The 21,162-nt window shown below is 38.5% G+C and overlaps 1 protein-coding gene across 1 annotated transcript in view; it reads right to left on the bottom strand.

The window, feature by feature from the left end:
* Positions 1 to 604: 604 nt before the first annotated feature.
* The window catches only part of ttc38 (tetratricopeptide repeat domain 38), a 46,858-nt gene continuing 26,300 nt past the window's right edge, over positions 605 to 21,162 (bottom strand). Inside the window, exons 9-14 of the mRNA XM_072552238.1 lie at positions 18,674 to 18,712; positions 17,214 to 17,295; positions 13,762 to 13,927; positions 8,654 to 8,813; positions 6,235 to 6,308; positions 605 to 2,445 (exon numbers count right to left, since the gene is read on the bottom strand). Coding sequence (XP_072408339.1) covers positions 2,352 to 2,445; positions 6,235 to 6,308; positions 8,654 to 8,813; positions 13,762 to 13,927; positions 17,214 to 17,295; positions 18,674 to 18,712 — 615 coding nt within the window. The 3' untranslated portion in view covers positions 605 to 2,351. The remainder of the gene's footprint in view (positions 2,446 to 6,234; positions 6,309 to 8,653; positions 8,814 to 13,761; positions 13,928 to 17,213; positions 17,296 to 18,673; positions 18,713 to 21,162) is intronic.

Genomic DNA, 21,162 nt, shown 5'->3' on the forward strand with positions numbered 1-21,162 from the left:
CAAGGATCCTGAAACAAACACATCTAGCACAATAGTCCAGAAAAGGGAAAAATATTCTCATCTTTTGCAACTTCAGTGCCCAATATGGACACTGCCTTCTTCAAAGAGTGCTGTCATAAAACATGGAGTTGTCACCACTCCTGTACTACTGTGCTTTTAAATGGCCAACAGTGACCAACTTTAAGCTCACAATAGTCCACTCCTGTTCACATCACCCCCACACATGTAACTGAGCACGGAGGCTCCATTCCCAGCTCTCATTGGCCAGCCTTCTCATCAGGAAGCCAGTAATTTCTGGTTCACACTTGAATCTCCATGCTGATACAGGGAAGGGAAAATAAATGAGAATACTGCACACTTCCCATTCTATCTCCTTCATCCTGTCAGCCACCATTAAATTCATTCAACTGGGTTTCTCTCCCCATGGCAACCAGATTGTATGTGAAAACTGTGCCCACCTATTGAAACCATTGTACATTAAAATGTGTTGAATGAATGCTTTGTGGCAAAGCCTGAAGATGAATACTAACATCAGTTAGGAGCAAGTTGGATCTAAATCCAAAATTCGACAGTTAAAAAGCAAGTGCTTTAACTACAGTGAGTTTTTAAAAATAGGTTTAATGAGGAAGGGTTAGCAAAAATCATGATTTCCAAAAGGAATATAATTTTGATCAATTGTACAAAAACAAACTTACACATGAAAAAGTTTTCATAGATATTCTTCATTCATATTTATGTCAAAGCAAATTGGTTATAAAGCTAGAACTTCTGACAGCATATAAAATGACACATTTGTATTGGTGTTTGTAGAATTAACATGATAGGAATTCTAAACAATAAGAATCAGAATACATTTAAAATGTGATACAAAATATTTCAAGATCTTTATAGTCATAGAGTCAGACAGCCTGGAAACAGACCCTTCAGTCCATGCCAACCATAATCCGAAACTAGTCCCACCCATGTTTGGCCTGTATCCCTCCAAATGTTTCTTCTTCATGTACTTATCCAAGTATCTTTTAAGCGTAATAACCCTCATGATTTTACAAACCTCTACAGAGTCACCCTTATAGGTCATGTCGCGGTTATACAGGACATAGGTGAGGCCACTTGTAGAATACTGCGTACACTTCTTGTCACCCTTCTAATAGGAAGGATGTTGTTAAACTTGAGAGGGTGCAGAAAAGATTTACAAGGGTGTTCCTAGGACAGGAGGGTTTGAGTTAGAGGGAGAGGCTGAATAGGCTGGATCTTTCTTCACTGCAGTGTCAGAGGCTGTGGGGTGACATTATAGATGTCTATAAAATCACAGGGTGCCTGGATAGCTTGAATAGCCAAGGTCTTTTTCCTGGATGTGGGGAATCCAAAATGAGAGAGCATATTTTTAAGATGAGAGGGGAAAAATTTTAAAAGAACCTGAGGAGTAACTTTTTCACACAAAAGATGGTGCATGTAGGACATGATCTGCCAGAGGAAATGGCGGAAGTTGGTGCAACTACAACATTTAAAAGGCATCTGGATGGGCATATGATTAGGAAGTGTTTAGAGGGATATGGGCCAAATGCTGGCTAATGAGACCAGGTCAGATCAGGATATCTGGTCGGCATGGATGAGTTGGATCGAAGAATCTGTTTCTGTGCTGTATGACTGTATGAATAAGATACAAGAGGCATGATTTTATCCTATGCTTATAATAGTCCCCAGAACAAATAGCAGCAAACTGAAACTTATTTTTGAGCTGAACAGCAAAAGTAAAAAATAAAGGAGCCAAGCAGAATTTAATTTTGAAATTGGACACAGAGGACGAATGAAAAATACAATTAAATTCTTGATAGGAACTGGAGAAATACTCTGAATGCATCCATACTGGAAGGGGTCCAGATAGAGGAGTGATGTAAACAAAGAAATGCTAGACTGGAATCTTAGTTTTTGGAACAGGATCTTGCTGAGCAGTTACAGGCCCAGAAATACATTGAAAGCACAAAATCGATAGAGTGAATCACAGGCTTGAGTCAATATCATATTTTACACTCAAAAGGGGAGCATAAGTACGAAGCTTTCATGCTGAATCTGCAACATTACTCAAGGAGATGAAATGTGTAATTAATAATCTAATGGCAAATTATTTTTAAAATCCATAATTGGGTTGTCTTACCACTGTTCTCATAGAAGTGTTTTGTTTTTAACATCCATATTCTATCCATTCTCCTTCCCATCGTTTTTCCATGATACCCTCCTCCTGTTCCAATCACTCCCTCCCTTAATTATAATCCCTATAATTATTAGCAAATGGCTATTAAAGCAAGTTAAAGTAATTATCCCATTTGTATTGAATATGTCTTAATCTTGATTCAGTCCACATTATGCAGTGCTGTGGCTTTGCGAATCAGCCTTTCAGTCATTGGGGAGTTTGGTCGAAAAGCATCTCGCTCCAGGACGAGGCATCTATTGGTGAAAGAAAAACATTAAAAACCTAGAAAATTACAAGAAAGTAGTCATGAAGTTTAGAGGGAATAAATACAGATCCAAATTCTACTTCATGTGAATGCTCTGAAATTGAATAATTAAATAATAATGCACTTAGCATACTCATCTGAACTGCACCAACACCTCTGCTAAATCATTAAGACAATTTCAAGCTTGTTAAGTATTCAATGCTACTTCCCCCAGATGAATTTCAGAATTCATTTGTTTAATCCCCTGCATTTTCTGATAGTAGTGTGGTTTTCAGGATGATAATTCTAGTTTTTATATTCTTGAAATATTCTTGATGGTGAGCTCCTTAGACATATGTATACCCACAGTCCTGTAAGGAAAAGGATTACAGGATTTCTGTTGATCACCAGTGAATATAGTTTCAAATCAGGATAGTGAGGCAAGATGGGGAACTTTTAGGCTGTGGTGTTCCTCTGCTTGTGTTACCCTTACCTTCTACATGGTAGAGATCCCAAGTTTGGAAGTTGCCCTTTATAGATAGTGGACAGGCTTTGAGAAGTCAGAAGTGAAGTTACTCAAAGCAGAATTCCTCGCATCTTGCAGCCTTAGTGCACCATTGATTATTGTGATTTCCGGGTAATAGGGAATAGCAAAGTGAACTGTGTTTTTAGTAACAGATTACACAGGTTGTTTTTGGTGTTATAAAATAACTCCAGCCTCACTGACAAGCATATTTTCAAATAAACCTAAAACATACAACATATTTATTATTGTATGAGAAATTGTTTATAAAATGGTGTTTCATAATTTGTTGATTGCTTGGAAAACAGTAAGAGTTATTGCTAAGTAAACTAGAAAATTTTAATAGCATTCCTACTCCCAAAGGAGCAACTAATTCCAAATCATGGCTGACACTAGATCCATACTGAGCCATGGCAGGAGACTCCCAGGATAAGAGAAGAAATATTTTAGGGGTGATGTCCTCAAGATAGCTTGAAGAGATTAAACATCCCCTCCGATTCTTGTGACCAACTAAAATGGAGACAGTTCATTCAGTAAGATACTGAATTCATTAAAAGACTTTGTTGGGAGCTGCAGAGGCAAAGGTGTCAAGGGAACACACAAACCTCATCTGTCTGACCTCACAAGCACCACTTTCCCTGCATGTGACAGAGTCTGCAGATTGAGCACATTGAATTTACCAGACATCTCAGAATCCATTGGATGAGAGTGGAAGCCAGTCGTGCTCAACCTGAACCACTGCCTAAGAAGTCTAACAAATCCAGATAATAAATGTTACAAACCTGATGGTAATGGGTCTGAATTTTCACTGGTCTTGCACATTACGTTAGGCAAGTGTAAAGTGAAAACCTTGAGATATAAGCTAGGCCTTATTTGTGTTCCAGTCACTGCTCCAAGTTCCAGAGAGCCTTTGGAGGAAAACATCTGCCAGTTTCAAACAAGGTGATCTCTGATGGAGGAGTAAGTGCCAGAAGGAGACTCCTCGTTCGAGAATTCAAGCTGGTCTGCACTCTTAAGAGAGAAGGTGTAGTATTATGCCAAGCAGCAACAAAGCAACTTACCTGGGGGGGTCCAAGGCACTGCATTTTATTAAAGGGCCAATTTGAGCAGAGTATCGTTCTCTGAGCCATACTGCCAGTGGATAGCTGGTAAGAGCCACATTTTCTAACTACCATCTATATGCCAGATCGGTTTCTTTTAGAGATGCATGTCCCGGGTTCAAAAATCAAAGTTATCAATAAGTAAATTGTGATATTCTTCAGGCTGTTAGTCCTGTAGATTTTCATGATTAACATACAAGTAAATGAGTCAAGATTGTGGTGGTGCTGGAAAAACACAGCAGATCAGGCAGCATCCGAGGAGCAGGAAAATCGACGTTTCAGGCAAAAGCCCTTCAAGTAAATGAGTTGAGCAAGATGAACAAGAATGGATGAGATGCAAAGGAATGTTACTTTTCTGTGGTATCTGACTTTATCTTAAAGTGAGAAAAGATAATGCATTAAAAAGCTAATCAGTTGACTATTCTTTTTTAATTGATGGTGCTTCATTTGTCAGGTTAGGGTAATTGAAAGGTGAATCCATATAATAAACAAAAGCATAAAATTGCATTTACTTAGCACCCTTTCCAACCACAGGAAATCCAAGAATGCTTTACTGTCACTGAAACACTTTTGAAATGTAGCTAATTCTGTAATTTAGGAAACAGTACTTTGCATAAAGCAAGATCCCAAGGAGTAAGTAGCTCCTTGACCAAAAAATACCTAAAGTAGAGGTAAATCCCATGCCCCTTCCCCTAAAGCCAGCCAGGAAACCACCAGAGTTTACATTGTGAACTCCTGACATGGTAGAGAACTCAACTGGTTTCAGGTTGAGAGGATTTTCTGACACCTTTCCTGCCACAGACAAGGGAGCATGCCAGTGCGACAATGATTTTAAGAACGTGACAATTCTGTAATATGATTCAATATAATGTTGATTGACCCAGTTTGCACATTGCAATTTTTCAGTCCATCGTGCCTGCACTGTCTCTTTAGGAGACCTAACCAATCCTTCTCGTTCTCTTGTTGTATCCCACAACTCTGAAAATATTGTGGGAGAACACTCAGATGTTTTTGTGATGTTGATTGATGAATAATTCTTGACTTCGTATCAGGGATAATGCCTCTTCACTTCTAAGTACTGTCATGGAATCTTTAACATCCACATGAGCAAACAGCTAACATTTCAATCAACACCTTAAGTTGGTTGAAATCTAGTAATTTGACCAATCGAATCACATCACAGCACTTACACTTGCCTTTAAATAAGATATAATTTCGGGTCTCAGCTATTTCCTTGATATATTTTGAAGGGGTTTGGTCTGGTCTATACAATATGTCTGAAAAGGTTATATAAAAATCATTTCTTTGATTTAGTCGTGATCCAATAATAACTAGACAAAGCTATTTTCAATGAAGAGAAAGGGTAAATGAAGCAGCTTCAGTAGTAACTTTGAACAGGAAATTTCATATAAACTTGAGATGGAAATATTTTCAGAGTTGTGGGATACAACAAGAGAATGAGAAGGATTGGATAAGTCTCCTAAAGAGACAATGCAGGCACAATGGATTGAAAAATTGTGCAATGTACAAACTGGGTCAATCGTCATTATAATGAATCATATCACAGAATTGTCACGTTCTTGAAATCATTGTCGCACTGGCATGCTACTTTGTCTGTGGCAAGAAAGGTGTCAGAAAATCCTCTCAACCAGAAACCAGTTGAGTTCTCTACCATGTCAGGAGGTCACAATGTCAACTCTGGTGGCTTCCTGGCTGGCTTAATGGGAAGGGGCATGGGATTTACCTCTACTTTAGGTACTTTTGGTCAAGGAGCTACTTACTCCTTTGCGGCAATAACTGCTCACACAGCAAGGGTGCTGTCTGCCCTCACCAATCCACACAGCCTAGGGATGTCCAACTGACCCCAGCGTCCACAGACCCCACCTTTACCTAGCTGTGAGATCACACAACAATCACCTTGTCTTTCTCCACCTGCAGCTCCAGCAGTGACCACCAATTCTGGTTGCACCTTTTGATTGGTCAGCAGCCTTTGAGGACAGGTAACCATCTTTCAAAGGGACAAGAATTAATTGGCAGGTAATTGGCTGTTGTTGACCAGTTGCAGCCCATGTCCTAGTGAATCAGTAAGTTTACACCCCCATCTTTTCTTCTACACCCTCCCAGTTTTCAAGCCCGATACCAGAAGCCTATTGCCTCCATTAAATCTGGCACATACCTGGCTAGTTTTTGGTGATCTCTGCTGTCTGATTTTAAAGCAGCATGGATTAATAGCAGGTTAAAGACATCTCTCTGCAAAAAACAAAATTGTTTAAAAGAAATTAGATAATCTGCAGTCAAAAAAATCCAATTATCACAAATTTGTTCAAATTATATGACACAATACCATAACATATTCAGAGTTCAACAGCAGGAATTTAGTTTGAAGGTGGTAGCATGAATGCATTGTGCATTTAATGGAGACACCCTCTTGTAATGCTTTTTTAAGCCTTTCTTTGCAGCCGATCCTTCACAGTGGTGGGAGCAATCTCTCTCCATAGTGGCCAAATGCTCCTGCAGTTGCACCTGGCAAATACCTGGTGGGACTCTAAGCCTGCCTAGAGGACGAGATCTTCAGTTTAGCTATTTTGCATCAACCTGTTCAGATGTGCTATGATACCTCTTAAGCAGATGGGACTTGAACTCAGGTTTCCTGGCTCAGAGTGAGGAGCACTACCATATGCCACGAGTCCCTACTTGAAAATGATCTTCACAAAGCTAAACTGGTCCTTGCCACCTACAGTAACCTGGAGGCATTTTTAAGTGGGTTTAATAGGCCTAATTGACTGCACTGCGTACAGGCTGGTGGCCTAGCCCCGCCACTCTCTCAATCCCACAAATTAGAAAATGTGGTTGATGGCCAATAGCCCTGCTTTAGCAGCTGTCGGTTCCTTCCTGGTTTCAGCATGAATTAAAAACCAAGCTCCTGTCTCCAAAGGCAAGGAAGGGAATAAATAATACACAAAAATTCATGCATCTAATGCAGTAAAAATAAATTGAGTAAAAAGACCCCCACATCCTTCAATTTAGCTTGTTCAAAGAAATCTGACACAAAATTATTAATGTTATTATTTTTATTCTGACCAACCTCCTGCTAAGGAAGTTTGGTTTGTGAAATGCGTTGAAAATAATGGTGTGCAATACACCATCTGAAAGTGTGGTGAAGGCAAGTTCAATTGAGGCATTCAAGAGGGCATTGGATGATTATTTGAATATAAATAGTGTAGAAGGGAATGTTGAAAAAGCAGCACATTGGCGCTAGGTAACGTTGCTCGTTTGATGAGTGAATGGAGGCAAGATGGGTCAAATAGCCTCCTCCTGCACTGTAACACCTCTGTGAAGTAAAGGCCACTCCACAATGAGCATAAAATTCCAGCTAATGTAAAATTCTATCATCTAGTGGTAAATCTTACCTATATGATCCCTTTAGTACATAGCTGTGAAGTAGACCTGTCTCAGTGTACAGTACAGTATTTAAAACACCCTGATTGCTTCCTTAATATACTGATCCAGAAAACAATTATTATTTACATTTCATGAATGCATCATCTGTTCTTTTCATTGTAGGTTTTGCTTCCCAGTGCAGTGAAAATTGAAATCCCCCATTATTATTTTATCCTTATTAGACACACCTCTTCTGAATGCAGTGGATGTTTGTATTTGGATTTTCAAACATTGCCAAATGACAACTTTATTTATAAAATTAAAGGGGAGTAGCATAGTAGAGTCATAGAGATGTACAGCACGGAAACAGATCCTTCGGTTCAATCATCTATGCTGACCAGATATTGTAATCTAATCTGGTCTAATTTGCCAGCATGTGGTCCATATCCTTCTAAACCTCTCCTATTATTATACCCATCAAGATGCCTTTTAAATGTTGTTATTGTACCACCCTCCACCACTTCTTCTGGCTGTTCATTCCATACATGCACCATCCTCTGCATGAAAAAGTTGCCCCTTAGGTCCCTTTTAAATCTTGCCCTTCTCACCCTAAACCTATGCCCTCTCGTTCTGGACTCCCCCACTCTGGGGAAAAGACCTTGTTTATTTACCCTATCCTTGCCCCTCATGATTTTATAAACCTCTGCAAGCTTACCCCTCAGCCTCTGATGCTCCAGGGAAAATAGCCCCAGCCTCTCCCTATAGATCAAGCCCTCCAATCCTGGCAACATCCTTGTAAATCTTTTCTGAACCTTTTCAAGTTTCACAACATCCTTCCTATAGAAGGGAGACCAGAATTGCACCCAATATTCTATTTGGTTTAATCCACTTCGCAAAATCACACAAAAACTCTAAGACAAATCTATAATTCTTTCCTCCCCATCTGTGGATAATAGGAACAATTGGAGCTTTCAGGATTGAGATCAGTAAATTCTTGTTAGGTAGCTGCATCAAAAGATTTGGAACAAAGGCATCTAAGCAATGTTGATAATGAGCTGTCACATTATCAAATGATGGAGTAGGCTCAAAGCATAAATGGTCTATTCCTGTGCCATATATTGCCATCACTTAAACATGTTTTCAGAGCGGTTGAGATTGATGTGTAATCTGATTTCAGCTGATGTTGATTATTCTGAAAATATACCAGAAAATACCTGTGCATTACTGCCTCCAATGTTCTGAATCTGGTAACGAACTGGATTTAACAGATCCACAGTGCGACTGTAATTTCCATTCGCAAACTCTGCTATTGCCTGACAGATAGGAAGTCCCAAATCTTTACCAATTTGGTATTGATAGTTTTCACCAGGAGTTCTGAAAAAAAAATTCTACAATTAGTGGTCTGATGCATATGGCTCACTGCATTTTGTCTCATGTGAATTCATAATTTTCATTAAAATGTCAATTAGCACTTTTTCCAGAAATGGATTTAAGCAGCTTTTTATTGTAGATGAGCATCATCCAATGGAAATACACAGCCTAATGTGAGACTTCACCAAAGGCTTTCTTCACAAGCAAAACAAATTTGGTATCTACGTGAACTTTGCACCAATCTGATATTACTAGGAAGAAATGTTTTTCTCAAAGAAGTTACTATTTTCACTATTTTTAAGTTATAATTTGTTACTCTGTATCAGAGAATTAACATCACATTGATTCAAGTTTGGGAAACAAAACAGGCACGTTTGTAAAACTTTACAAGCAGGAGGGCTGCCCTGGTAAACATTCAAAAACAAAACTGTGGTTTGAACATCTCAGACAAAAATAAGCATTCCTTCTTTTGCTGCATTCAAATACATAGTGTTGTAAACTTGCATTTTTTAAAAAAATTTTGGTTTTTACAAAACTGGGGATTGAAATGATTAGGACCTACTTTAAACTTTGTATTTAAAAGGGTGGCTGTATGTTTTGAAAGCAAGTTATCTGACACCCATGCCAGGCATTATGTGAAGGATTGCATGAACAATAATTGATGGTTGAGTTATGGACGATTTGAAGCCAAGGGGTGTACAGACGCAGCTTTTGCTGGCAACAACATGATCAGTCTATGGACTGCGATAGGGTTAAATTTAGCATTATCGACCACAGAGACCTTTCTGCCTGCCAATAAATTTGTGATTGGTTCTCAGGTAACTGACCAGCCTGCAGCTGGGAACAAGTTACAGAGAGAGAGAGAGAGAGAGAGAGAGACAAGTATTCAGTTCTTCCCCAGCTCAGAAGCAGTCTCTCCGTTCTCACCAGTCAAAACTCACTATAAACCTGAAGAAAACAAGTTAATCTTTCCTACAATAGTTGCTGTAAGTTATGCCTTTTAATTGATAAGTAGGATTTTTTTTATAAGTTGACTGCCTTGTGTCTCTTACCAACCAGTGAACACATCCAGAGAAAGATGACAGAAGTAATATGCTGGCCAGCAGAAGAGTCATAAAGATCATCTTAACAACAAAACCCAGGAACAAAGACTATCAAAACTATCTTTCCAGTTTGGCCCTTCTGCCCATAACCCAATTTATCCTGTCTGTGTGTAAGGGGGAATTTCCAAGGTGATGAGAGTTTTAATTGGTGGTATTATAAGCTGATGATTTAAAATCATTTACATATAGCTAGAGTCTAATTATTGCAATAAATAATTATTCTTGTTCAGTTACAGAAATCTTGTCCATGCTTTGCATTAATCTGGGTCTGAAAGTCAGTTAAAATGGGGAACTTTACATTTTGTACAATTTTTAACTTTTCTGATGACTCCAGGAAATTTAACAATGCTTGAACATTTGTCTGGAAGTGAATTAAAAACAGGCGATGAAGATTTGGATGTGGTATTGGTCAGTAATACTGGTGAAGTAAAACACTCTGTTCTGTACTGCACTTAAGAATTATTTGGTAAGGCAGAGTTGTCCCTAACAATTTTAAGCAGACTTGGCAGGTGAGCTAGAGGTTGGATTTCCGGACACAGTTAGGAAGGCAGGTACTAGTTGGGCACTTGGGTTTAGAGGAAATACAAAAGAGACCAAGTAACCCAAGTAACCCAATGATTCCCAATATTGTTACCTTCAAAGTTTCAGACAATTAAAAATGTAATATCATTGCTGTATTGCCCCCTTAATGACACATCAATCACAATTAGAATCAAATTAGTTTTTCATTTCTTAATTGAATAAAGCGTTATGAACTTAATCACTAAAGTTAGTTGCCAATGTTATAAATAGATCAGACAATTAGTGCACCTGAGGGGCACAGTACAAAATGACTTTTACCTGCTGGTGTTGTAACAAAGCCATGCTTTATATCAAAACAACACTATCTATTTACTTGCTGAAAATCATTGATTTAGTTTTAGAAGACCAAAGCAGCATTCTGGAGACTTTAAAACAACAGCTATTAGGGATGGCTGGATGTTTACATGATTGTACCTCAGAAATTCTAGTGCCATTAAGATGGAGCCAGCCTGTCTTGAAAACTGCAGAGACAAAGTCCTTGAAAGAATGTGATTTGACTATCTCCTAACCAATTCATAAAGTAGTCAATCATTGAGATATGCAACTGGGCAAGACAGAGTATTAGGTGAAATCACCTCAGACAATGAATTCTGGCCAAAAAAGAAATTCATCCACCCATAATCTAATGTAAGTAATGGTCATGGAATCCATTAGCCCTGATCATATTCAGATAACTTGTCAGTTGGAGAGTTATACAGTATAGAAACAGACCAACTTGTCCATGCTGACCAGCTATCCCATTTGCCAGCATTTGGCCCATATCCATCTCAACCCCTCCTTTTCATATACCCTCCGGTTGCCTTTGAAACGTTGTAATCGTACCCACCTCTGGCAGCTCGTTCCATACACACATCACCCTTTGAATGAAAAAATGCCATTCAGATCCCTTTTAAATCTTAAACCTATACCCTCTAGTTTTGGACTCCCCTATCCTGGAAAAAAATACATTTTGACAGGCTCTAAAAAAACCTAACTAATCCATCCTTACAGTAACTTATGTGTGAATCTGAGTGCATGTATGTGTAGAGTACTAGATTACATTTATTAGATTGGGTGAAATCTGATAAGTATTATTCTCTTTCTTTTACTAAAACTTAACAAAGAAACCTGTCTCTGTATCTCTTTTACAGTCACAGTATTTAATAGTTAGAAATTGGCTGAATTGACAACCACATCCTTAGAAAAATAGTTTGTGGCCAAATTTGGGGTGGCATGGTGGCTCACTGGTTAGTCCTGCTGCCTCACTGCACCAGGGACCTGGGTTTGATTCCGGCTTTGCAGTGACCGTGCAGAGTTTGCACATTCTCTCTGTGTCTGTGTGGGTTTCCTGCGGGCACTCCAGCTTCCTCCCACAGTCCAAAGATGTGCAGATTAGGTGGACTGGTCATGTTAAATTGCCCATATAGTGTCCAGGGATCGTGTAGGTTAGGTGGATTAGTAATGGAAAATATAGTGTTACAGGGTAGAGCAGTGGATCTGTGTGGAATGCTCTTCTGAGCATTGGTATGGACTCGATGGACCGAATGGCCTGCTTCCACACTAAAGGGATTTTATGAAGGGTAGCCATTCTACTCTTTCTCACCTGCTAGTAACAACATTCTGGAGTCAAATCTAATTGTTTATATGAGGCATCTCACTACAAAATATCCTTTGTTGCGCATAACAGTAGCTCACTGAATGCAAATCTTTGGTTTTTCTTAGTAAAAGCCTTTCTTAATTTATTACAATTTCTCAACTATTTTCCTGATTATATCTTTCTTTTAGAAGCAGTTAATCAGTTTCTTGTGTAGATGGAATCATATAGCTTACACAATTATCTGTCCTGGAAAATTATTTGTCTATGTAGGTTTAACAATTTGAGATCTCACAGTTTGACCCTGTATTCCTACTCTTGATACCCATAATTGCTAAATCTGACACTTTATTGTAAGTTGCAGGGTCTAACTTTAAGTGGAAATAGTAATGTTCTAACAGGAAGAAAAATCCCACGGGCTGAGCTATTATCCATGTTTATTTTGAAATATTAAAGATAATGAGCAAACTAAGAGGAAAAGCAGTATGATTGTGCAAAGGCAATTGACAGATGAGAAGATTAGAGATAATTTATCAAAAAAAACAAACAATAAAGAAAGGAAAGTTAGAATAAGAGAAAAAGCTAGTTAGGAAGCTAAAAACAAATAATCAAGTTTCTATAAATATTTACAGAAGAGTTAAAAAGTGGGCATTGGTCCCATAGAAAGTGAGACTGGAGAACTGACACTGCAAACTAAGGCAAAGTCAGATAAATTGAACAGAGGAGTCAATGTGTCCCTGTGCATGAAAGGTTAGCATGCAGATATAGCAATTAATCAAGAAAGCTACTAATATATTGCCATTTATGATGAAGGAAGTAGCGAAGTTATGCTTCAGTTACACAGGGTACTGGTAAGACTTCATCTGAAGCACTGTGCATAGCATCGGTCAACTTATTTCAGGGAATATATAAATGCATTAATACCTTGAATAGATGGATTGTCATTGAAGGATTGATTAGACTGGCTAGGCTTGCATTCGCTGAAGTTTAGACAAGTGATTTGAATAAATCACATAAGATCTTGCAGGATCTTGACAGGTACATATGAGAGGTTCTTTCCTCTTGTTAGAGAATTTAGACCAAGGATCACTATTCAAAAAATTAGGAGTCAACCAGTTAAAAAGGAGATGAGACAAAATGTTTCTTTCTCAGAGGGTCTTGAGTCTTTGGAACTCACTTTCTGAAAGGTGGTGGAAACAGAGTCATTGAATATTTTTAAAGCAAAGGTGAATAGATACATGTTAAGCAAAGGAAGTTAAAGATCATCAGATAGGCAAAAGTGCAGATTTGAGGGAGCTGTTGGGTGAGCCATGATCCTTCCAAATGCAAAGCAAACTTGACATGCTGGATGGCTTACTCCTGTTCTTGCATTTAGTTTTCTAAAATGCTTTAAATTCTGACCCTCACAGTAACTATGTTAGATGATTACATTCCAGCATTTTGGTATTCAATTCTGTCCCTTGCTTTGAGTTGAAACAATTATTTCTATTCAAAATGTAAGAACAACAATAGACAATGTGCAAGAAGGGTTCATTTTCAGTGAATTACTTATAAATAGGTAAGATTTTCAGTAATATCACAATGTATCAACAGATTGGCATCCAGAGTCTGCAGTATGGAAATAACTCCCTTGAGAGAACCTATTCTCAAGCCTTTAAATGGCTGGAAGTGTCTGATATACAGGCATGCTTACTTGGAGAGTTCTTGCAGTGATGTGATGACCTCATTTGCAGTGTTAATCTCTTTAGCTCCAAACAGTGACATCAGTATATGGGCATCATTGAAGATAAGAATCTGGTCTTTGGCATGATCCTTGGTAACTCTAGCAAGTTTCTTCCATTGATTGTCAACATTAACACCTGTGGAAGACTGTACTGTCAGTGGAACAGGGGATTTGGCTTGTTCTTTCAGTCTTCATAATTGTAATTAATTACATGATCATCAACACAATAATACATGATTTAACTATGTAATCAGCAGTACAATAACATGTGAATAATTTTTTAAAAACATGTGAATAACAGAAACAAAAAAAAACACCCATTTAAACATGCTGTTCACTTCTGGGTGGAAGTGCTAGGTCTCACTTTAGACTCTCTACACAATCTGCAACACATTTCCCAATTTGAACAATACACTCTGCTGTCTTTCACATCTTTTCATATCCTGATTGTTTAAAGATCTTCATCAGGTCCCTTCCTAACTTCCCTTCTAAAATCTTCTCCTTTCCATCCTGACTCTTTACATTAATAATCTCTTTGTCTTTGGCGATTCTAATCCAACCCAACTAATTTCAAGATTTTACAATACATTACAATACAATACAGCACAGAAACAGGCACACCAAGCCTGTGCTAATTCCTAATCCTTATTTAGACTCACAACATAGTGCCAATGAGCAGTTTTCTTCCCTCTGTTTGCCTTCCATTCATCTATCAAGATACGGTTAAACATTGCTAATGTGCCTGCTTCCACCATCTCCACTGACAGTGCATTCCAGGCACCCACCACCCTCTGTCAAAACTTTTCCCTGCACTTTTGCCATAAACGTTGCCCCTTGTACCTTGAATAATGCCCTCTTGTAGTGGACTTTTCCGCCCTGGATTATCTACCCCATCTATGCTTATCATAATTTTGTAGACCTCTAACAGGTTTCTTCTCAGTCTCCATCTTTCCAGTGAAAACAGTTTATCTAATCTCTACTCATAACTAAAACCCTCCACACCAGACAACATTCTGGTAAACCTTCTCTGCAGCATCTCTAAAGCATCCACGTCCTTCTGGTAGTGTGGTTATCAGAACTGCATGCAATATCCCAAATGTGGCCTAATAGCTGTAACATAACTTGCCAACTTTTATATTCGATGCCCCGACTGATGAAAACAAGTATGCTGTATGCCTTCTTGATCACCTGTGTTGCTACTTTCAGGGATCTGTGGACCTGTACACCCAGATCCCCCTGCTTAGGGCTCTGCCATTTATTGTATAACTGACAACTGAATTTGATCTTCCAAAATGCATCATTGCACACTAATCAGGATTAAACTTCATCTGCCCTTTCTCTGCCATCTATTTATATCCCGCTGCATCCTTTGTCAATTCTCCTCATTATCTGCAACTTTGCCATTTTGGGTTTCATGTCCAAACTAATCAGACTATCTACATTTTTTGACCAACAATACAATTTTTGATTATTTTTAAATTTTCTTCTCCCAACTATCCTTTTATTTTTTTCTTTTGCCAGTGGACAAAATCTTTTCGTCTTAATTCCTTCCACCACAATTTGTGACTTCTAATTCTCTTACCTTGAGCACAGCATCCCCTTTCTGTCACCTAAATCAAATTGTTCTATGATTGCTTTTCTTGAACTCAATGTTGTCCACACAGCTTCCAACATTGTACACAGTACTAAAAGCACCTCCAGGAATGCAAACCAATCTGCTGAATTTTTGCTCTGTTTGGGATAATACCTAAATGTGCAATCCCAACTCAGGAAAGTGCCCTGGAACTTTGGAAGTTTGGAGGTGTGACAATGTAAACTTCAGAACTTTAATAACTTTATGGATTGGAAGAAACAGCAATAGTTCTTTCTGGAATAAATTGTTTCCCAAGATGAAACGAGGAACTGTTATGAAGGAATTAAAAGCAATTTGCTAATTAACCTTCCCTGGGGAAAAAGGAGTCAAAGTATCACAAACAAGCTGTTTCCTGTAAGACAGGAGTTTTACTGCTAGATAATTAGCTGTCTCGTGACAAATGGGCAATTAAGATTGCCTACAGAAGGAATGCCCTGAAGAATTTAACGAGTTAATTGCTGGACAGGCTATTTTAAAAGCTAACACTGAATATTACAAGGAACAGTAGAGCTACTTCTGAAAAGAAGGCAACTTACAGACTTGTGGTCTCCATAAATGTAATCAATACTCGGGATGAAATAATCTAAAAGATCGTCAATAATGTCATACTACAAACTTGAAAGAGACAGAAAATTGTATAAGAATTCAACTCCAGAAATCTTCAGCAGCTTCGAAGAACAATACTGCACAAGGATCCAAACTGGACACTTCCAGAATGACACAGTTGTTTGGAATCATGGCTAAATTCCACCATTAATTGGATAATAGCCAAGTTCAGTTGTGAGGCTTAACTTGCTTATTTGAGGGGTCTTATTTTGGTGTGACATACAGTAATGTTTACATCATTGTTTCAGTATTTGATTGTGAGATTTCTTAATATGTGGCCAAATTAAAAGTAACTTGCGATTTACCCACAACAGAGGTAATTTTTGGCAGATGAACATGGGAGTCATGGCCTCCCATTCTTGAAAGAGTCAGGAGTTTTTTTTACTTTCTGTCTCTCCACACATCTGTGGTTTCTCATTGCTCATACCATATTCTTCTCTCAGATGTAAACATGACAATCACTCACAGCTAACTATAAAATAATGTGCATTATTTATTTGAAGATCAGGCTACATTCAGATTAAGTTCACTAGGATCTTATTACAACTAACTCCCTTTATTGCTCCTTCAGACTACTCAAAAAGCCATTGGCCTAATTCATCATATCTGCCAACATGTGCAATGGTTGACAGCAGTTAAAGAGATATTTCTTTAAAGATGTATGTCATTATATTGCAACTTTGCTCAGGTCAACTTACGCTATAGCAGTTTTCATGTCCTTTCTACAATGGAGTTGAAAGTTGGGGCAATGTATCTATACTGCACAGAGTTCTCTACCCTTTGATTTAAAATAGACCAACAAAGGTTGCAATACAATTAAACCAGTAACAGGATTAACAAAAAGAGATGAAAATAACTTTCAATTTCATTAGAATAGCCAAAATTACAGAGTAAATATTAGAAAGTCTGACCAAGCCATTTATCAGTGGTGGTGTTTATAGCCAAAGAGACAGACAGTCTAAAAAGGAAATTTAGGTCTTCAGGCACAATTACCAATGATAGGGCAAAGTTGTTTTTTGTGTGGAAAGTGTTGCATGCACAGAGTCAGTCAAACAGGAAGTGTTATAAAGTGCTGGACGAATTATAGACATCAGCACAAGCAACATATCCCATGAATGGACTTCATGAAAAAGATATAAATACTGTATTTAATTTGAAGCTTTGAGCAAGGGATAGCATTTACCTTCCATTTGGAGTCGATACAACATGGAACTTGTGTCTATGATATCCAGCATTGATGCAGTTTCAAAACAGCTTTTGGAAACCTGTACAAAGTACAGACAAAACAACATCAAGAAATCATAGCTAAATACATGCAGCGGAGAGAAATAATAAACTAATATACTTGTAGTTACATTATCATTTCCACATCAAAACATTAGCTGTTTCACACAATAAATTATATTTTGAATTATAGAGGCTGTTTTATAAATATTGGAACAGATATTCTTTGCCTATTTCATCCCCTAAAATAGACAATTCACTTCCATCAGGTGGTACCAAGAAGTAGGGGAAGTGATGGAGGGATAGACCACATCCCAATTTATTTTACCTAATTTAAAGAATGATGGGTTTGTTTTCCTCTAAGTGCTCTCTGGTTGGGCGTAGTGCCTAAAATCAGAAGGGAAATGTAAATTCAGCAGTGAGCATGAAGGATTCCCAAGGGCCTTCTCTCCTTCTGCTGGTATTTGAATGGTTCATGTACTTCAATTGATCCTGAGACAGGAATCAAGGGAGTTATGCAGAGGATTACACAAGAGTATCCATCTGGTTGCTAGCAAACATCATCCCTGAGATCCATGTAAATCCTGCCTGACCATCCAACTTCCCCACTTCGTTATCACCCAAACACTAGGGCTACTCCTATTATAAGTGTACATGTTATTACATCACTAAGAAAGCTTTGGGAAAACTTTGGACAATGCACTGAGGATGGAGGACTGACTTAACTGGCCCAGTTGACACTATGTTTAATGGAACAATAAGAAAAAGCAATTACGAAACAGGCTTTTCAAATAATTGTTCTCTTTAAAACAAATCAATCCTGCTTCAAACAGTAACATTCAGCTCATAGTAGCGTTAGGTACAATGAGTAAATGGAATGGAAACTGAAATAACTTGCAATAATACTACACTTGCATAATATACAACAAGTATTAACATGCAAACACTATTCTCCAGATAGTGGTATAGTAATACAACATCTGTAAAATATCCTCTAACTGTGTTTCAAGCACAATGTGTACATTAAATGCTAAAGTATTCAGCAAACACTAATACCACACTAATCCTTGAAACGAAATGAACTAGAAAGCCTACACGTCTCGTAAAATGGTTTTCTGTTATGAATCAATGGATCCTGTTGTAGCTCAGTGAGTAGTTCTCTTGTCTCTTGTCAGAAAGCCCTGGGTTAAAGCCTTACTCCCAAATGTATTGGCTTTGAAAAAAAACCAAGCCACAAATGTAACGAAGCCAAGTGAATAGGTCTAAATAAATGGGGAGGATTAGTGGGAGGAAGTGTACTGACATATCAAATTCAAAACAAGATGATGATTCGTGTGAAGGTGATCAACCAGCATTGTGGCAACCTGATGTAGCATGGTGAAGGAAGGCTCAACTATTTGAACTACAGTTTGTACTCACACGAGCATCGTAAACTGAGAGTGCTGAATCATAATCACCCTGTGTGAAAAGAACACAATCAATAAGACTTACCTAAGAATTACAGCATAAACACAACATAATCACTGCTCATATCAAACACTCCAAGATAAGATATTGTACCACCCAGAACAAATAAAATACAATTCAGTTGCACGATGAATCTTGTTCCATTAGGCTTCAAGAACACATTTAAAATTCAGCTTCAGAAAGCAGTCCATATTTAATCAGTGCAGCATTTCTATTTCTTATGTCCCTTTATGAGGGCTGCAAGTACTGGATAGTGCTTTCGTCACTCACGAAGGAATATGGGACAGTCTGGATCAACTGGTGCAGACTGACATAAATTCATTTTATGTTGATGAATTTCATTGAATGCATTGACTTTTGCACTATTGTATTAACTCCAGACCAGACAGACTGTTTATGGATATCAGCTAGGTCACTTAGGACAGAGAATGGTGAGCCTTTGGAATTGTCTTGCACAGAATGTGATTAAGGATCAAGAGGGAACTCGATATAATTCTAGGGCAAAAGGGATCAGAGGTTATGGAGAGAAAGCAGGGACAGGCTCCTGAATGAGATGATCTACCATCATTATACTGAATGCTGGAGCTGCCTCCAAGAACCAAATGGTCTACACCTGCTCATACTTTCTATGTTTCTATACAACACTAAGACATATCGATGACAGTCCAATATAAATGAACTTACCTCACCTTTGGTAGCCATTACTATAATTACTATTATAACAGGAGCAGCAGAAAGCATAGCACCTATGTGCAAGTCTGATATGTTACAGCAGTATAAATAATTTGGAATTGTTAATAACATCTGTCTCAACAGCAATCCAATCTTTGTGGTATATGTTACAGAGGCTAAAATAGAGAGGAACACTCAAATCTAAACATACTGGCAGAGGACTATGACCCAAGAGACCACATCAACCTTTGTCAATCCCTATTTTTCTCCTGCTCCATCAGGAGGAGTTTGGACTCAGCTGACACAGATCACAACATTAAAGGTATTTTGCTCATTTCTTTCCATCATTGTAATTAATAGCTAGAAAGTTCATATTTGTCTCCATTTTGTGTACATGAACCCCTGCCAATGGACAAGGGTCCTGCAAAACCTGTCCTCAAGTGAAACTGACTTTATAATTCATCATAAATTTGAATGAACAAACTGGATTCCCATAACCATTCCAGTCTTCAATATGCTACATTGATTTTAACATAAAGGAAAGGCTGGGAATTTTGTGATGAGTAACTCACTTCTTGAATTCTCATAGCCTGTCCTCCAACAAGGCATGAGTCAAGACTTTGTTAGAATGCACTCCACCAGTTTGGATAATGCAACTCCAACAAATCAAGAAGCTTGACAGTCCAGGACAATGCAGCCTGTTTGATCAGCAGCCACTAAACTTTGACATTCACTCCCTCAATAACCAATGCGCAGTGACAGTAGTGTGTACTATCTACAAGAAGCACTGCAGAAATTCACCAAGATGCCTTAGACAGCACCTTTTTCATACCTAGAAGGGCAGTGAACACATTAGAACACCACCACCTGCAAGTTCTCCAAACCACACGCCATCCTTCTGACATGGAACTGTAACATTGTACCTAGACCACATGCACTGTAGTGGTTCAGAAAGGTTGTCTACCACCATCTTCTCAAGGATATAAGCATGGACAATAAAAGCTGGCACAGCCAGAGAAGCTGGGAATGATTACAAAAGTCATTGTGGCACAGTGGCTCAGTGATTAGCACTGTTGCCTCACAGCACCAGGGACCTTGGTTCGATTCCAGCCTTGGGTGACAGTCTGTTTGGAGTTTGCATATTCTCCCTGTGTCTGCATAGGCTTCCTCTGGATGCTCTGATTTCCTCCCACAATCCAAAGATATGTAGGTTTGCTGAATTACCCATAGTGTTCAGAGATTTGTAGGTTAGCTGCATTAGGCAGAGTTAAATGTAGAGGAATGCGTTTGGGTGGGAGGCTCTTCGGAGGATTGGTGTGGACTTGTTGGGCTGAAGGGCCTGTTCCCACACTGTGGGGATTCTAAGAAAAATATTAGGCTTGGAATTAGTAAACAGCATATTGTCTATTCTGCTTTTATTTCAAATTGGCTCCTCTTCAGATGTTTGTTTAAAATCGTTTTGAGTTCAAGGTCTGAGAGCAGGCCACTTCCACAGAGATCAGAGCTAGGACAGTGTATTACAGAGGATTACAGAGGCAACATGTCTGATTGTCTTTGAATACTTCATGTTGAAGCATTTTTTCCACTTGGTTTTATAAATTCCATTCCAGCACACAAAATGCTGACATTCCAGCAGGCGTGTGACTCAAATTAGGTCTGCTCTAAAGTTAAGACTTCTATAGGAGGGTCCGTGGAGCGTCTGCCCATTCCAAATACGGGCAATCTCAAATTGGAGGCTGAATAGAGCCTTAAGGTGGTGATTTCTTTTG

The sequence above is a fragment of the Chiloscyllium punctatum genome, chromosome 32 (assembly GCF_047496795.1).
Source record: "Chiloscyllium punctatum isolate Juve2018m chromosome 32, sChiPun1.3, whole genome shotgun sequence".
Taxonomy (NCBI): Eukaryota; Metazoa; Chordata; class Chondrichthyes; order Orectolobiformes; family Hemiscylliidae; genus Chiloscyllium; species Chiloscyllium punctatum.